The sequence below is a fragment of the Tarenaya hassleriana genome, unplaced genomic scaffold (assembly GCF_000463585.1).
Source record: "Tarenaya hassleriana unplaced genomic scaffold, ASM46358v1 Cleome1, whole genome shotgun sequence".
Lineage (NCBI taxonomy): Eukaryota > Viridiplantae > Streptophyta > Magnoliopsida > Brassicales > Cleomaceae > Tarenaya > Tarenaya hassleriana.
The window spans coordinates 860,457-875,605 of NW_010960187.1; the positions used below are offsets into that span (position 1 = coordinate 860,457).

The window sequence follows — 15,149 nt, forward strand, 5'->3', positions numbered from 1 at the left end:
ACAACTGATTCGTTCTTCTTTTCACTCAATCCTGATGGGAAAAGTGGAACTCTTTCCGGAACCCTCCAATGGAAACACCGAAAATATCCCGAATTTTGACGGAAAGTGATGAATTACCTGAGAAAAAGAGTGAAATTTCGGATGCGGGTTTCAACGGAAATTGCGAAAGCTCTTGTCTTGAAACTTCGGTTCCGCACTGTTAGGAGCCATCGTTCCGCAAAACCACCATTTCTCCGACCATATGAGCCGCGTATTAGCAGAACGAAACGTGTATTCCCTTGTCGTTATTCACACCCCGAAGGCGGGAGGATGAAATTACTTAAATACCCTTGTTTCCGTCTATTTAACCTTGCCCCCTCTCATCCGCAGATTTTCTTTTGTCTTTTGAAATCCCCGCTTTGGAAATCAAAATGGCGCCAAAGCGAGCATCGCCGGCGAAGTCTTCTCTCTACCCGATCGGCAAGAACCCCGAAATCATCATGAACGCATATTAATCGGCGGATCTTCAATGTTTTATTGTGTTGTTAGCTTTATTTTTGCTTGAATTTTGTAGGTGGTTGCGATGTTGTGGTGGAAGGTAAGAAGTTCACCTGCGAATCTGGCCCGAAAAGTCTCCAGATCTCTTTTTCCGGAATCGACAGAGTTAGAATCTCAGGTTCGTCCAGAACTGTGCTTTTCCGGCCACATGTGCGATGATGTTGTTTGAGGAATATTTCTCCGCTTTTGGAAATTTCTAGGTCTAGTTATACGTCTAAATATTGGGTTAATACTTAACAGTAGATGCGAGATTGGTTTTTACATGATTGGTTTGATGGTTCTCATCTGTAGTGAGGGAAGGGATGAACACCGAATCTGAAATGTCCACGCCACTGTCAAAATGTGTAGCAAAAGGAAGACTGATCTCTTTTTTTTCCCTTCTGGATTATGCTCAGCAAGTACTTCTTGTATTGCCCGCATATGTTCTCTTGTATAGTTTTTTTAATGGATCCGATGTATTTGTGCAGCTATTGAAAATACTGTTTCCACTTCTCCAAAAGACTACACGTTTCTGCTTCTTAATCCGAGCGACGATGATGCCTTTACCAAATCTTATCTTCAGGTGAATGATTTCCTCCATAGCGAGTGAGATTTTTTGCTTGAGGGATTATTATTTAATGCATGTGCAGTGTTCTTTCGGTAACTCACTGTAGCTTAAATAGCTCCATTGTTCACAAGGGCTTGTGTCATATCCTTCAGGAAGTACTGAAGTTATATGTTAAAGAGCTACCTGGCATGAATTATGCTGCAAACACAGGAAAGCAATCAACATTCCTCGAGAGATGCGTGTCAAAAGGGTACTCTGCATTTTAATACCCTCTTAATTATGACGTTTCTTAACTTGTTTGAATCTAGGCTTTTATGTTAAGCAGGATTACTGTTTTCATCTTAACTTAAAATCATCGAGGATGAAACCTGTTTGGTTCAGCATATCGGTTAGAATCAATCTAATGTGTTGTCGACAATCGAATTCATCTTGCAGAAAATATTGTACATTGATTTTGAAGGCCATGCTCAATGGAGTTTCAGACGAGGTAAATAAGCTTATCTACTCTTGTTGGTTCAGCAAAGAAAAAATTGCAGGTTAACAATGGTATGCTGAAAGTGTTGCTTACTTTATGTCTCAGAATTCCTAAATCAAAAACAGCAGAACTTGATTGATGATTTTTCGCACTTAAGACTTAAGAGTTTGCCCTTTTGTTCCTACATAAGAGACAATCTGTTGAGGGTTTAATTTGCTATCGAGATGTTATGCTTCTTTTACTACATCTCTGATACTACAGCATTACTGCCTATTTCTTTTGTAGATCATAGCTGCAATCACCTACCAAATAGTCCCAGCTGATGCCCACTATGCTGAAATACCTCTTGCTGCGGTCACATCTATATACCAGAAAAAGGTTAGTGTGACTGTGATCTGAACACTGGCGCTTGTATGTTGTACCTTTTTCCTTAGTGCCATAATCTAAATATCCTCCATTAACATCTAGAGTTAGAGAAATGACTAGGGTCTGATTTTAAAGTCTTTCTTAGAGGCCCTGCTCAAAAGAAGAAGAAAAAGCCCCATCTGCCGAGATTTCTGGCATGCTAGGTGATAAATGTGCTTTAAAATTGGTTGATCTTTCTCTTGTGAAAATACGCTAATTGACAGACTACCTGTAAGGAATTTTACCACAAGCTAATCGACGAGTTCTTTATTTAATTTTTTTATAATTGAACTTTCAGCATTTTGGTAAGCTTATATATGGGGAATTAAGGAAGAGGCTTCAGAATGTTGGTGTTCGTGCTATATTCTGCTGGGCAGACAAAGAATCCGAGGGATTCTGGTTTAAACAGGTGATCGTCGTGTATAGTGTTTCTAAGACTTCTACCAAATTGCGTGTCATTGGCATAAAGCGGAACTATCTTTTGGAATACTCCCACCATGGCATTTTAATAACTCTTCAATACTTCTTCAGGGTTTTATATCAATAGCAGAGGTGGACAAGAAGGGTAAAGCAAGGAATTTGCGCATTAAGACTAATATTCGGAAAGCACTATGCTTTCCTGGTGGTTCGACTCTTATGCTTTCTCATCTGAAGAGGGAATCTTCTGTTAATCCTGCAAATCTCGGGAGTTGCTCTTCACGATTAAATCACCGCGATGAATCTCCACTGTCAGCCTATGATAATTTTGCAGGTCCTGCGACTAGGGGTTGTGACAACCTTCTAAAACCTGGGGAGTCACTTAAACCTAGAGAGGGATTTGCTGAAAATATAAATTTTGACCGTAAGCTGTTCTTCCTCTTATATTTTAAGCTCCATGTAATTCCTTCTTCTTGCCTGCATTGCACTTGTTAATTACCAATCCTGAAGCAAAACCGAGGTTTAACAGATGGAGAAACTCGTACAGGTCTCTCTGGTAGCAGAGGTTCTGTTGACTCGCCAACAGGAACCGAATGCCACAATATGGTCATTGATGAAGCCACCACAGCTGATGGTACTACCAATGGATCCACACAGGGTTTAAAGCGGACATGGGAAGCTTCACTCTCCTCTCTACAATCCAAAAGAGTCAAGGGAACCCATCGTTGTGACTGTGAGTTAGATACTGTTCCAGGTTTCAGCTTAGGAAGAACGCACAAGCAACCGGAAGATGGTTTTTTAGGGACTTCTAGTGACGATCCCCAGACCATTATTTCGAAAAGAAATGATGATGAAGAATGCAGGGAATCTAATCCAAATAGAGTAAACTACAGAATTATGCTGATGAATATTGGTGATGACAACAAGAGAGCAAGTCTGACAAAGGTATTTCTTGGAATCTTGTTCATTGTTTGGTAACAACACTCGTATGGCTCTCTTAATATATATTTGTACTTGCCATTCAAACAGACATGAGTAAAAAATCTTTGTCCAACAAGCTTTAGTCACCATACATGGATTGTGTTTCGGTTTCTACCGCATGTTTATGACATGTCTTCTGGTATTTGCGTCCTTTTTTAAAACAGGTCATAGAAAACCTAGGTGGTGTTGTCACCTCGGAAGGCAGCATAAGCACACACGTCGTCACAGGAAAAGTAAGGAAAACGCTGAATTTCTGTACCGCTCTTTGCTCTGGGTGAGTCTTAATTTGAGAGATTCTTCTTGCTTATTATGTGTAAAGTTTGTGTTATAAGTGAGAGCTTTTCCTGCTGAATGCAGAGCATGGATAGTGTCGCCGACTTGGTTAAAAGAAAGCTTCCAACAAGGCAGTTTTGCTAGTGAGATAAAAACAACACTTCTCTATAGATTATTTGACACAAGATATCTGAATTCTGTGCTGACATTTGTTGTACTGTAACAGATGAGACTTTGTACATATTGAAGGATGAAGACTATCAGTTGAAGTACCGAACTGAGCTGAAAAGGGCGGTTCTCAGAGCAAAAGCTAGACCGAAATCATTGCTTAAAGGATATGACATATGGATAGGAACTCACGTTCAGAAGGCGGTCGGAAATTTATCTGCCATCGTTCAATCTGCTGGTGGAAATGTAAGTTGTTACGGATTCTTTCTTCCTTTCTTCCGGCTAATTATCTATAATTACGAGCCCTTATGATACAATAGATTCTCCTTGAATCTCAACACACTTGGGGAAAGAGAGGGATGAAACCGAGATTCTATAATGTTCTAAGGTTTGTCGGATTTGTCATAATGATAAGATTCTGCTCGCTAATTCAGGTGATAAGAGAAGTGGATAAGGTATGGAAAACGATATTGATAGCGAGCGAAGAAGACATGGAAGAGGGATTGTCGGCTGGGAAGGTAAAGACATTCAACAGTGAGTGGTTGATGAATTGTGTCATGAGACAAGAACTGGATCTCGAAGCTCCTCAGTTTGCGGAGTCCTTGTAAGAGAGATTGAGTTCCCTAAAGAGGTAACTACTCTATTCTATAAAGTATAAATGGCACTTTGTGTAATTTATATTTATGTATGTTTTCCCTTTTTTTTTTTTTTAATTCTCACTTCCTTTTTGTTTTATGCATTTTTATTATATTCATATGCTTCGCTGGCACCTTTCTTAGCCAAGAAAAGAAAATCAGAATCCGGATGTTAAAATAAATAAGAGAATGTACAAACAGAAACAAATAAATAACTAATCAATGAGCATAGGATAATTTAAATGTTATTATTATAAGATTCCGGATATGATTTTAAAATATGTTATCATTTTTTTTGAAAATCATTTTAATTAATTAAATGAAGCATTTTAAAATTCTAAACCATTTTAATGAATGAAATTATAAAGCATTTTAAAATAAGATTGTAATGACTTCTGTTTATCCTTTCGTTGATATTACACAAAAAGAAATCCATTTTTTAAAATGAATACTCAATTCTCAAGGAAATTTGTATTTTTTCTCTTTTCTGTATATATATATATATATATTTATACTCCGTACAAACAACACACTTATTTTCAAAGAATTTTATGAAATTTTATAACTTTCCATCTTAAAACAGAATTTTTTAAACTTTCATTTTGAAACGGAATTTTCAACATCGCAAGGACATTTTTATAACAGTTGAAATGCAATCAAACCCCTTGTGGATTGATATATTGATATTTGATAGTAGGGTTGGGAACTATATACATTGCGATTGCGTGCATTCTTTCTTCGAAAGATTTTCAAATATGGTAAATCGATTCCTTACACATTCATTGTGTCCAACTCCACACAATTTCTAAACATTCATTTTTTTTAATGGTAGAAATTTCTTGTTTCATTTTTATAAAAAAGGATTCGACAATTTCGACCGATTAGGATCCTTATTTCATATTTATATGAAACCCTTTCTTCGTGAAAAATCCTACATGATGAAAAAGGAGCCAACGTGGCATAGATCTATTGGTTAATGTGACGCCGTAGTGAACAGTATACTTTTGAACGTCGGCGAGATAAAGCTGGGGAGCATATCCAGAGGCGGGCTAACGAACAGAGATTGAATGCTCCATGGCAGCTCGTAAGAGAGCTTCTTCTGTGACCGATTCGGCGGCGGACGATAAGCCCCATAAGAACCCTTCTTCCGGCGAGGATTTCCGACTCTCGCCGCCGAAATTGGGCGCGATCCTCGCGATCTCTATCCTCCTGTTCCTGCCCTATCTCTACCTTCTCTGTTTCCACTACAGGGTTGATAACGAGCTCAAGCGATCGATCCTCATCAATGCGGGGCTTAGCCTGGTGGGATTCTTCGTCACCCTCAGGATGATCCCCGTCGCTGCCAGATACGTTCTGAGGCGAAGCATGTTTGGTTTTGATATCAACAAGAGGGGCACTCCTCAGGGAGAAATCAAAGTGTGAGTTTTTTTCTCGATTTGATCTCTCAGATCTATTGCTTTTTGCTTCAGGGTAGTATTGATTTCTGAATCTGATTTTTGATTTTTTCTTTGCAGGCCTGAGTCATTGGGTATTGTTGTCGGCATTGTCTTCTTGATCGTTTCAATAATATTTCAGTACTTCAATTTCACAGAAGATTCGATTGTAAGTGTGCTGTTCTTAAGAGCTTTGTATGGCAAGTGTTACTTACTTTTCAGGCTATATAGTTTTATGAGATGATTTTGCTTACCATTTTTCCTCTCATTTCCTTTTCTATTTCTTCTTGTTCATGTACAGTTCCTGCCCATCTGTTGTTTAGTCTAATGTAATGTAGTATAATGTTTGCTTAGATGGATATATTATACTATGCACTTGGTAGATCTTGGTTCATGTGGGCTGACACATTTCCGTAGCATTGATCATCATCTGGCTGATAAATTCTGTGCAGTGGCTCGTGGAGTATAATGCAGCGCTAGCATCTATTTGCTTCATGATTTTACTTGGATTTGTGGATGATGTCCTTGATGTACCTTGGAGAGTGTAAGTCCAGATCCAGTTACCTAACTTGTCTGGTGAACTTCTTCATGCTTGACATTCTTTTTATATTCTTTCGTCTTTTTGAACAACAGGAAACTCGTCTTGCCATCTTTTGCTGCGCTTCCGCTGCTGATGGCATATGCTGGACACACAACTATCGTTATTCCGAAACCTCTAGTTTCATACATTGGCTTGGAAGTTCTTGATCTAGGTACAGATTCCTGTACATATAACCATATCCACACAATGATATTTGTATTTTTTTCCCTTTTAAACCGGGCAAAGAATTATGTTTTGATGTGATAGGATGGATGTATAAGTTATATATGGGGCTCCTGGCCGTCTTCTGCACGAATTCTATTAACATTCATGCTGGTTTGAACGGCCTTGAAATTGGTCAAACTGTTGTTATTGCCGCTGCTGTAAGTTCTAGTCTTACTATGCCTTCGAGTTCTTTTTTTTTCTCACTTGTTTCTTCGGGTCAACACATGATGCATCTCAGTTATTTGTAGATTCTGATGCACAATGCAATGCAAATTGGAGCATCTGCTGATGCAGAGTATCAGCAAGCCCATGCCTTCTCTATCTATCTTACTCAGCCACTTATGGCTACATCCTTGGCATTGCTTGCATACAATTGGTAGTTATTTTTCTTGAAAATTCAAGTTTTTCCTTTGCCTAAGTAATACTTTCTCCGTCCTTCTTCACCTACTTGTCATCTTTTCAGGTACCCGTCCTCAGTTTTTGTTGGAGACACTTACACTGTCTTTGCCGGAATGACTATGGCTGTTGTTGGCATTCTGGGCCACTTCAGGTATATTTTGAAGCATATTATTCTTCGTTTCTGATTCACTCAATACGGAATGCGGGGGCCAATTCTGTTGCTGATGCTCATACCAGAACATACTCTTCTACTTGTCAAATCAAAGATCCACTTGTGTCTTGGATGCTTTTTTCTTCATTTATTTGAAGTTTGAACCCGGAATTTCTTTACCAGATAGTTTCAGATTCTTTTCTGTCATGCCAGTCTCTTATTGAAGCATTTATGTGGGGTCTTTGCTCAGATTTGTTATTTGCATCACATGATTTGATCTGTCAGCAATGCAAACTGACTCTGCACTTTCTTTGTGAAATTCACTTTTGCAGTGAGACGCTTCTCATATTCTTTCTCCCCCAGGTGTTGAACTTTCTATTGTCCCTTCCCCAGGTTCGATCTTATAAACTTTGATCCATCATACTTTGATTTGTTCTTTTCGAATCATTTTAGAACAAGAGCAGCATCTAACATACTCTCATCAACTCTCCAGCTTGCGGGCATTGTGAAATGTCCAAGGCATCGTCTCCCAAGGTATCTACCTTTGTGTTTTTTACAGATACCCTTTTGAAGATTGATGCTTAATACAACACAATACTCCATCTCTAATGGAAAATCCAGGTTTGATCCTTCTACCGGATTATTAACGGGGACAAAGGATGGTACCCTAGTCAACGTCTACTTGAGGATATTTGGTAGGAAGTCGGAGAAGTCTCTTTGCATCCATCTTCTCGTTTTCCAGGTAATTTATATAATCATGTCCATGACCATTGTTGTTTATAATCCCACAGTGTACTTCCTTCTCAATCAGTAATCCCTTTGAACACAGGCTCTTGCATGTGCGTTCTGTTTCCTGTTGAGACACTTCCTCGCTGGGTGGTACAAATGAATCTGCAAACATGAGAATGCTCCACTCGTGCAATTTTCTTCGTCTCTGTTTGCCTTGAGAGTAGATTTAGAAAGGGGGTTCATTACAAAGTCAACACACAGAGGGTATTTTGTTTTGTTTGTACCATTTATTAGCGATGTAGTTTTTGTTAACTGACAATAGGGTAACAACTGGGGTGGGGAAAAAAGCGAAGGTATCTTTTGGATTTTGATGAAGATACAGGAAAAAGGATCATGAAACTGCGTGTCCGTACAATCCATCAGGTTTCACACGGAAAGGCATCCAATGATTCTGACAAGCTAACTCTCTAATCCCTCGAGATTCTATGTCATACGTTTTCTTTTTTGCACAAAAATATAGTCCTGATTTCAGGAACTGGTTTAGATTGGTACCATTCACTAATCAACATCCATTGTTTCTCCTTGGCTGCTGCTGGTCCAGAGCTTGATGGTACGGTCATGAGAGACTGTTGCAATGTAACTGCCATCTGCAGTAATATCCAAAGAAGTGACTTTTGCAGTTTTGCTTCATGCCCTGTTAAGGTTTTCACATGCTGGAAATCTCGGCCTGACCATATCTGATAGAAGAACGTGGAAATGGAATTACACGGGGGTAGGACGACCAGGAGAGCAATGAAATCGGGAAATGGACTGCACAAATTATACCTTTACTTTCATGTCGTACGAGGCAGTGGCCAGGAAGTATCCCACTTGTTGTTCAAACTTCACTTGAGATATGAGGTTTGAGTGAGCTGGTATAATGTACAAAGACTTTCTCATTCTTAGATCCCAAATACGGCTGAAGTTATCCTCACCACCTGATGCCAAGTGATAGCCATTGGGAGAAAAACTCACTCCAAGACCTGAGAAAATGCAGAAATAACAGATGACCAAAGTATCAGTAAACAAGCAGTTGCTGTCTGGAAAAGAGGATCAGGGAACAAGATCTGGCCTTACTGGTTTGATATGCTCTTCAAAGGCAAGAATGCTCCTGCCAGTGTGGAGATCCCAAACACAAACAAGTGAATCAAGCCCGGAAGAAGCAGCTAGTGATCCATCATGATGAAATGCAATCCCGTAGACACTTCGGCTGTGGCCTTCTTGAAAAAGTAGCTCTGCCCCTGTGTTTATATCCCACAGCCTCCATGTTTTGTCAAAGCTTGTTGTGCCAAGGTACTTACCTGATGGGTAGAAGGCAATACGGGCTAGACGATCCAAATGACCACCAAAACTTTGGAGGAGCGTCCCATTGCTCTTCCACAACTTAGCAGTTCGATCTGCACAAGCAGTTGCTAGACAATCGTCCACAGGTGAGAACACGACATCTGTTGCACGCTCTTTGTGGTCCTTTAGGACAGCAACCTTCTTCGTGACTTGAGGCATCTCCCACAATTTGGCAACTCCACTCAAAGAACTAGCAACACAAAAAGTTGAAGAACAAAAGATGAATTTTGTACAGATTTTAATCCAGTTGGATGCAAAATGCCCTGGATATGGAGAGAAATGTACCATGTAGCAAGTGTTTTTCCATCTCTCGAGAAGCAGCAGCCAGAAAGAGGACGATGATCCCCAAAGTTACTGCTGTCGAGGGCCATGCCTTCAGCATGCTTCAAAGCCCGGCATTCATATCTTCATCCGGATCATCCCTTCTCCGCTTCGCACGCTGAAGCCTGGCGCCGGCCCCTGCGCATAGCAAACTTGGCAATATCCATTCTAGCCTCTTTAAGCTCTGGTGGACCCTCGGTATAAAATGGGTATTCGGGTATTTCATCCTCCTCTCCATCTCTCATGAGCTCTCAATAGTTTATCCAATTGCCCTTCAATGTCAAGCCTAGCCAGAAGCTGTGCCAACCTGGCTCTTCTCTCCATTTCTTGTTCTCCAAAGAGAGTCATGGGTTCACCGAGCCGTCTCAGACGAGTGAGTGGCGAACACGAGCGTCGAGCGGGAAATGATCAAAATGGTGCGAGGCATCATGTGGGGGGTGATTAATAACCGAATATATATGAATCTATCAAAAACTCGGAATTCAATATGAATCCATCCGAAAAATATCAGATTTCAATTTAAATTTATCGGTTCAAAAAATTCGTTTCGAGTCAAGTTCAAATTGGATTCAGTCCCACCGGACTTCGTATTTGATTATATAGGCTCGAATCCATTCGAATCCAAACCCGACGTAGATATCTAAATATTGGGGACATTTAACAGAAGGTGTTTCTAAATCTCTGAGAGAGAGATACGGACCGATAATCAGAATCACGATATATTTCTCATCTGAATTGCAATTTCCTTTGAACCCAAAAACGCTCATCGAAAATCACTCCTCTCTCCTCATTTTCTCGCTCACTTTCTCAGTAACCAAACAGGACCATTCTACAAATCCCCCGTCTACGATCACGAAAGCTTGCCGCTTTTTCGCCATGGCTGCGACGAGATTTTGCCAAAGTTAACGTCTTTTTTTTTTTGCAAATTACAATTTTGCATATCGTTTTTTCGTGATATATACACGTGTATGTGTGTATATAAATACGCGCTACTTCACTCTTTGGGCGGACACTGAGACAGGAAAAAAATTTCGAAAACCCCAAAAAAACCTTTTCGTTTCTTCTTCTTCATCTGTTTGAAAGAGATGTCAAAAAACCCTAACGGTATACATTCTGTGTAGACGGGTCTGTATACACCAATATAACCTGAGCACGCAACGAGATTCGTTCTCGGTAGAATCTAGATAAAACCCTAAATTTGATTTTTTGGTGAGTCTCGCATATTGGTGGATGCCTCCTGCGGCGGTGGAGATCGGGTCTCCGATTGAAAACTTCTCTTCTTTTCGAGATTTCGCCACATTTGTTCAGGAGAGTTGTAATTCGCGCGATCAACGAAGCATGGATCCCTCATCGCTGTCCTCAGCGGGTATGGATAATGGAAGCAACTTCGGTTTCGGAGCTGGTTCAGGTCCGAGAGCGAAGAATCGAGCGAGGCCAAGGCTGGTGAAATTGAGGAAGCATGGTGGGAAGGTCAGAGGAGCCGATCCCGGTGAGACCGGGTCGGGTTTCAACCCGTTTGCGTCGTCTGGTACGTTGAGAAATGGTACTTCTGATACATTTTTTTTCCACCCTTTTAGTTTTCTTTGGATAATGATTCTGATACATTCGTGCCATCTTTAGGCGGTGTTCAGGTGAACAAGGTGGATGATAGAAATGGTGAGTTATCTGGCAATGGATGCTTTGTGTTTGGGGCTAATGGAAGATGCTGTGCAGAATCTACCAGTTCAAATAATGCCCAAAAGAATAGTTTATACTCTGATGCTGTTTCTGATAAGGATAAATGTAGCAGACCAATAGGTGATTCTTACTTCAGTTCTGAATTCAGAAAGGAACATTCAGATGGGGATTTGTCAAAGCCACGGTGCAGGAATCAGGAGAACAACAAAGCGTGTGGTGAAAACGGGTTTTCTGCTGCGGAAACTACGCTCAGATCTGAGAGTGGTGATAATGGAAGCCGGAAAAACGGTACTTTCGTGTTTGACAGCAGCAGTAAGAATTCGGACAACGTTGAGGAGAATGCTAGAGGTTGTAAGGACAGCACAAAGATACCAGACAGTGAACTATGTACTGATACTTGTGGGAAATTTTACTGCACTCAGACTGAGGATGAGAAAGCTACTGATTACAGTCAGGTGCCTGTATCAGACCTACACGATGGCATGAAAAAACTTAACATTAGTGATGCTGAGAAACCGAATGAAGCCAACAACAGACCTGCTTTTGTATTTGGTAGCTTTGGAAATGCTAATGTTGACAATAATGAAGCTAATACTCCGTCGGGATCATGCTCTTTCGGTTCCAATGGATTTTACCCAAATGATGATGATGCTGTGGAAGGTCAACATGATTCTCATGCCGAAAATAATAATGGGAACTTTTCAACAAACACTACTTTTGGTACTAGTGTATCTTCTAACACCTTTAAAGTACCCCAATGGGATCCTTCTTCACTTAAGAACAGTCTGTTTCCAGAAACGAGCAAAACTCCAGTTGTCATTGGAAAGAACCGCTTGTCCAAGCAAAAGAGATCAAAGAAAATCAGGGAAAAATTGAAGCAAAGTAAGCAGAATCTACCTCAAGATCTAGCTTCAGATGCAATTCATTCTCAAGAAAAAATCAATTCCCCTGGATATTGCTCACCCATGGATTTCTCTCCTTATGATGATAGTAAAGCCAGTAGTCAATTTCCAACGGAAGCTCCTTCCACATCAAGCAAGCTCTCCAACGTGGGAGTTCAGGAAAATTCTGGCTTTAGCAATGATGTCAATACTGCCTTAGCAAGGGATGCATTTACCTTCTCTACAGAGGATCGAGGAAATAATTCCATGCCGGCATTTTCTTTCTGTCCAGGCTTGGGGGATGAGAAGGGTTTTACCTTTTCAGTATCTACATCCCATGGGAAAGTACCTCTTACGAAGCGTCAAACTCAGAAGAAATTTAGAAGGAAAGTTAATAAGAATTTGCTGAAAAATGATCCTACTGTGCAAAGCAAACAGGAGACTCGATCTGAGAGTGAAGTACAAGCCAAACAAGACCCAGGATCTACATCAGCGATGCCAGATGCATGTGAGATGTGGCGACTTAGGTATCTTTTGTTAACTCAAAGCTTTTCCATCAGGGCTTTAAATTATTTATTTGTAAGAACAGAGATAAACAGTTTTCTGTGTTCTGTATACTAGGGGGAATCAAGCCTACAGAACTGGTGATTTGCATAAAGCTGAGGATTGTTACACACAGGGTATTAAGTCCATCCCTCCAAGTGGTAGTTCTGAATCCTCTGTCAAGTCTCTCGCACTTTGCTATGGCAACCGGGCAGCAGCACGGATTTCTCTGGGAAGATTGAGGGAGGCTATAAGGGATTGTGAAATGGCTGCTTCACTGGATCATAACTTTGTTAAAGCATATATGAGGGCTGCAAAGTAAGTTTGAGTAATACTCGGCCTAGTAGTTACTTCGTTGTGATTCATGTGAATCTTATTCTTCAAATAGACGAACTACTTTCATGTACATTATGTCCAGATATCATTATAGCACTCACTGTATAGTTTATTTATATTGTTTGCTTAAGCCTTCAGAGTTTAGTTGGAATGAGGGTAGGCATTCTCCAAATTTTAGTTATGAATTTGTAGCTCGGTATTGATGCTCTTTTCTTTTGTCATCCTTTCAGTTGTCATCTTGTGCTGGGGGAGCTTGGCGAAGCAGTGCAGTATTTTAACAAGTGTTTGGAAACTGCCTCTAGTGTATGCTTGGATAGACGAACTACTATTGAAGCAGCTGAAGGTTTACAAAAGGCTCAAGTATGAATTCTCTCTGAGCTATAGTATAATGGTCAACTTACCACGGTTTCTTTCCATCTGTTTCTAAGTCGTTTCTGGTAGAATTGTTTGGATGTGTATTCTATCCAAAGTGTAATGCAACATATTGTTTTTGTTTCTATCACTTGCAGAGGGTAACTGACAGTACGAACAGTGCAACCAAACTTTTGGAGAAGAGAACAACCGATGCAGCATCTGAAGCATTGGGTCCAATTGCCGATGCCTTGTCCATTAGCTCATGCTCAGAGAAACTTCTCCGAATGAAAGCTGAGGCCCTATTTATGGTTAAGTGTCCTTTCTGTCTCATTTATTTAATTTGTTTCTGTTGAACATGAGCTTTCCATATCAACATTTTGAATTTTGCAGGCGCAGCAATATAAACAAGTGATTGAACTATGTGAGCATACCCTTCATATAGTTGAAATGAATACTGCTTCAGCAGGTTCCATGGATTGTTTAACAAGTCCTGGTAATATGAGGTCCAACCATCGCTCACCCACAACAGTTTGGGGATTGAACTTGATATCCAAGTCACATTTTTGTATGGGAAACCTTGAGACGGCCCTTGATAAATTACAAAAGCTACAGCAAGTGGAATCTAGCTGCGACAAGTAATCACCTTATCTATGCAATAGTAGATTTTACTGCTTTCTTCTTGGATATATTAATTTTATGGGGAAAAATCTGAAATACCCAAATTTTCACTTTTGGTATAAAGCGGTACTGTTTTAGATAATTGGTGTATTTTTACGATTTTAGGTAAAGTTAGTTTGGATATTTTTGGTTGGAAGAGATAATTTGGGTATTTTTAGACCAAAAAAAAATGAAAAATTGGGTATACTTAAGTTCGCTCCCTGATTTTGTTTGTGATACTTTCTGTGCTGAATGCTGATATCATATATTTTACATTTTAGGAATCGGGAAGGCGTTTTTGACTCATCAGCTTGTCTAACATCAACCATTTCTGAACTTTTACGTTTTAAGGTATGCAAATCCATAGGATCTATGGCGAGTGTTCATCCTTTCTGAGTTGTACAACTTCAATGTTGTCTCAAGTATCGTCCTTATTGATATAGTGTAGTGTTCTGCCATGAATTCCTTCTGGAGAAAGAAAAAAGAGAATATTTTGGACTTTTGTCTGCTTGCAGAATGCAGGGAATGAAGCTGTTAGGGCTGGAAGGTACTCGGAAGCAATAGAGCATTATACTGCTGCACTATCCAGAAGCGTTGAGTCACGACCCTTCGCAGCAATTTGTTTTTGTAACCGTGCAGCTGCAAACCAGGCTCTGGTCCATATCACCGATGCAATTGCAGACTGTAGTCTTGCCATGGCTCTTGATGCAAACTACACAAAGGTTTGTTGGCTTTTGTAACTTGTAACTAGTTTATATTCATGCATTAACATTGATTTGAATGGAAACACTTGGATTTTTTTTCATTTAAAACCCCTAGTTCTGTTATGTATTCCAGTGGCTGCAGACAGACGAACTTGATTCATTTCTGGTTTACTACATAGCTTTTCATGACAATGTTTCCCTTTAGTTTGGTAACAATCAAGTTTGCATGTTTCTTACACCAGTGTCCTGAACATTGCTGCCTTTAAAGATCATGTGGTTTTGCTCTGTTCTCCTTTCCATTGTCCTGAAGCATCCAATTAAGCTTTATTCTCTTTCCC

At 40.0% G+C, this 15,149-nt stretch overlaps 3 protein-coding genes and 1 pseudogene across 6 annotated transcripts in view; 3 read left to right on the plus strand and 1 right to left on the minus strand.

Moving 5' to 3' along the window:
• Positions 1 to 205: 205 nt before the first annotated feature.
• On the plus strand, positions 206 to 5,486 carry LOC104817056. Of its 3 annotated transcripts, XM_010546158.1 has the most exons (15): positions 370 to 459; positions 554 to 655; positions 829 to 879; positions 1,005 to 1,099; positions 1,237 to 1,334; positions 1,520 to 1,571; positions 1,845 to 1,937; positions 2,263 to 2,373; positions 2,496 to 2,805; positions 2,929 to 3,326; positions 3,527 to 3,636; positions 3,720 to 3,778; positions 3,862 to 4,049; positions 4,238 to 4,434; positions 5,429 to 5,486. In XM_010546158.1, exons 1-14 carry the CDS (start codon positions 411 to 413, stop codon positions 4,409 to 4,411), a joined length of 1,890 nt encoding a protein of 629 aa, XP_010544460.1. In that variant the 5' UTR covers positions 370 to 410; the 3' UTR covers positions 4,412 to 4,434; positions 5,429 to 5,486. The 3 variants fall into 3 exon arrangements, with proteins under 3 accessions (XP_010544565.1, XP_010544460.1, XP_010544503.1); XM_010546263.2 differs by lacking the exon at positions 5,429 to 5,486 and having other exon boundaries at positions 206 to 459; positions 4,238 to 4,512; XM_010546201.1 differs by lacking the exons at positions 829 to 879; positions 5,429 to 5,486 and having other exon boundaries at positions 4,238 to 4,512.
• LOC104816968 (UDP-N-acetylglucosamine--dolichyl-phosphate N-acetylglucosaminephosphotransferase) lies at positions 5,343 to 8,330 on the plus strand. Its single transcript, XM_010546053.2, has 11 exons — positions 5,343 to 5,856; positions 5,953 to 6,040; positions 6,324 to 6,415; positions 6,505 to 6,623; positions 6,719 to 6,834; positions 6,925 to 7,052; positions 7,140 to 7,226; positions 7,559 to 7,619; positions 7,720 to 7,760; positions 7,848 to 7,968; positions 8,056 to 8,330. The coding sequence occupies exons 1-11, from the start codon at positions 5,513 to 5,515 to the stop codon at positions 8,113 to 8,115; spliced, it is 1,257 nt and encodes a 418-aa protein (XP_010544355.1). The 5' UTR covers positions 5,343 to 5,512; the 3' UTR covers positions 8,116 to 8,330.
• Positions 8,051 to 10,052, minus strand: LOC104816899 (annotated as a pseudogene).
• A 611-nt stretch (positions 10,053 to 10,663) lies between these two features.
• The window catches only part of LOC104817287, a 6,060-nt gene continuing 1,574 nt past the window's right edge, over positions 10,664 to 15,149 (plus strand). For both annotated transcript variants that reach the window (XM_010546458.1, XM_010546536.1), the window contains exons 1-8: positions 10,664 to 11,187; positions 11,280 to 12,744; positions 12,839 to 13,078; positions 13,327 to 13,456; positions 13,606 to 13,758; positions 13,841 to 14,085; positions 14,389 to 14,458; positions 14,623 to 14,829. In XM_010546458.1, the coding sequence (XP_010544760.1) occupies positions 10,890 to 11,187; positions 11,280 to 12,744; positions 12,839 to 13,078; positions 13,327 to 13,456; positions 13,606 to 13,758; positions 13,841 to 14,085; positions 14,389 to 14,458; positions 14,623 to 14,829 (2,808 nt within the window). In that variant the 5' untranslated portion in view covers positions 10,664 to 10,889. The remainder of the gene's footprint in view (positions 11,188 to 11,279; positions 12,745 to 12,838; positions 13,079 to 13,326; positions 13,457 to 13,605; positions 13,759 to 13,840; positions 14,086 to 14,388; positions 14,459 to 14,622; positions 14,830 to 15,149) is intronic.

What these genes read in the sequence shown, in the direction of transcription:
- LOC104817056 (XM_010546263.2), top strand. Translation starts at nt 411, where the DNA reads ATGGCGCCAAAGCGAGCATCGCCGGCGAAGTCTTCTCTCTACCCGATC. An exon ending in GTCTTCTCTCTACCCGATCG is followed by an intron (nt 460 to 553) that starts GCAAGAACCCCG and finishes TGAATTTTGTAG; the next exon opens with GTGGTTGCGATGTTGTGGTG. An exon ending in TCAATGGAGTTTCAGACGAG is followed by an intron (nt 1,572 to 1,844) that starts GTAAATAAGCTT and finishes TTTCTTTTGTAG; the next exon opens with ATCATAGCTGCAATCACCTA.
- LOC104816968 (XM_010546053.2), top strand. Translation starts at nt 5,513, where the DNA reads ATGGCAGCTCGTAAGAGAGCTTCTTCTGTGACCGATTCGGCGGCGGAC. An exon ending in ATTTCACAGAAGATTCGATT is followed by an intron (nt 6,041 to 6,323) that starts GTAAGTGTGCTG and finishes AATTCTGTGCAG; the next exon opens with TGGCTCGTGGAGTATAATGC. An exon ending in GGCATTCTGGGCCACTTCAG is followed by an intron (nt 7,227 to 7,558) that starts GTATATTTTGAA and finishes TCACTTTTGCAG; the next exon opens with TGAGACGCTTCTCATATTCT.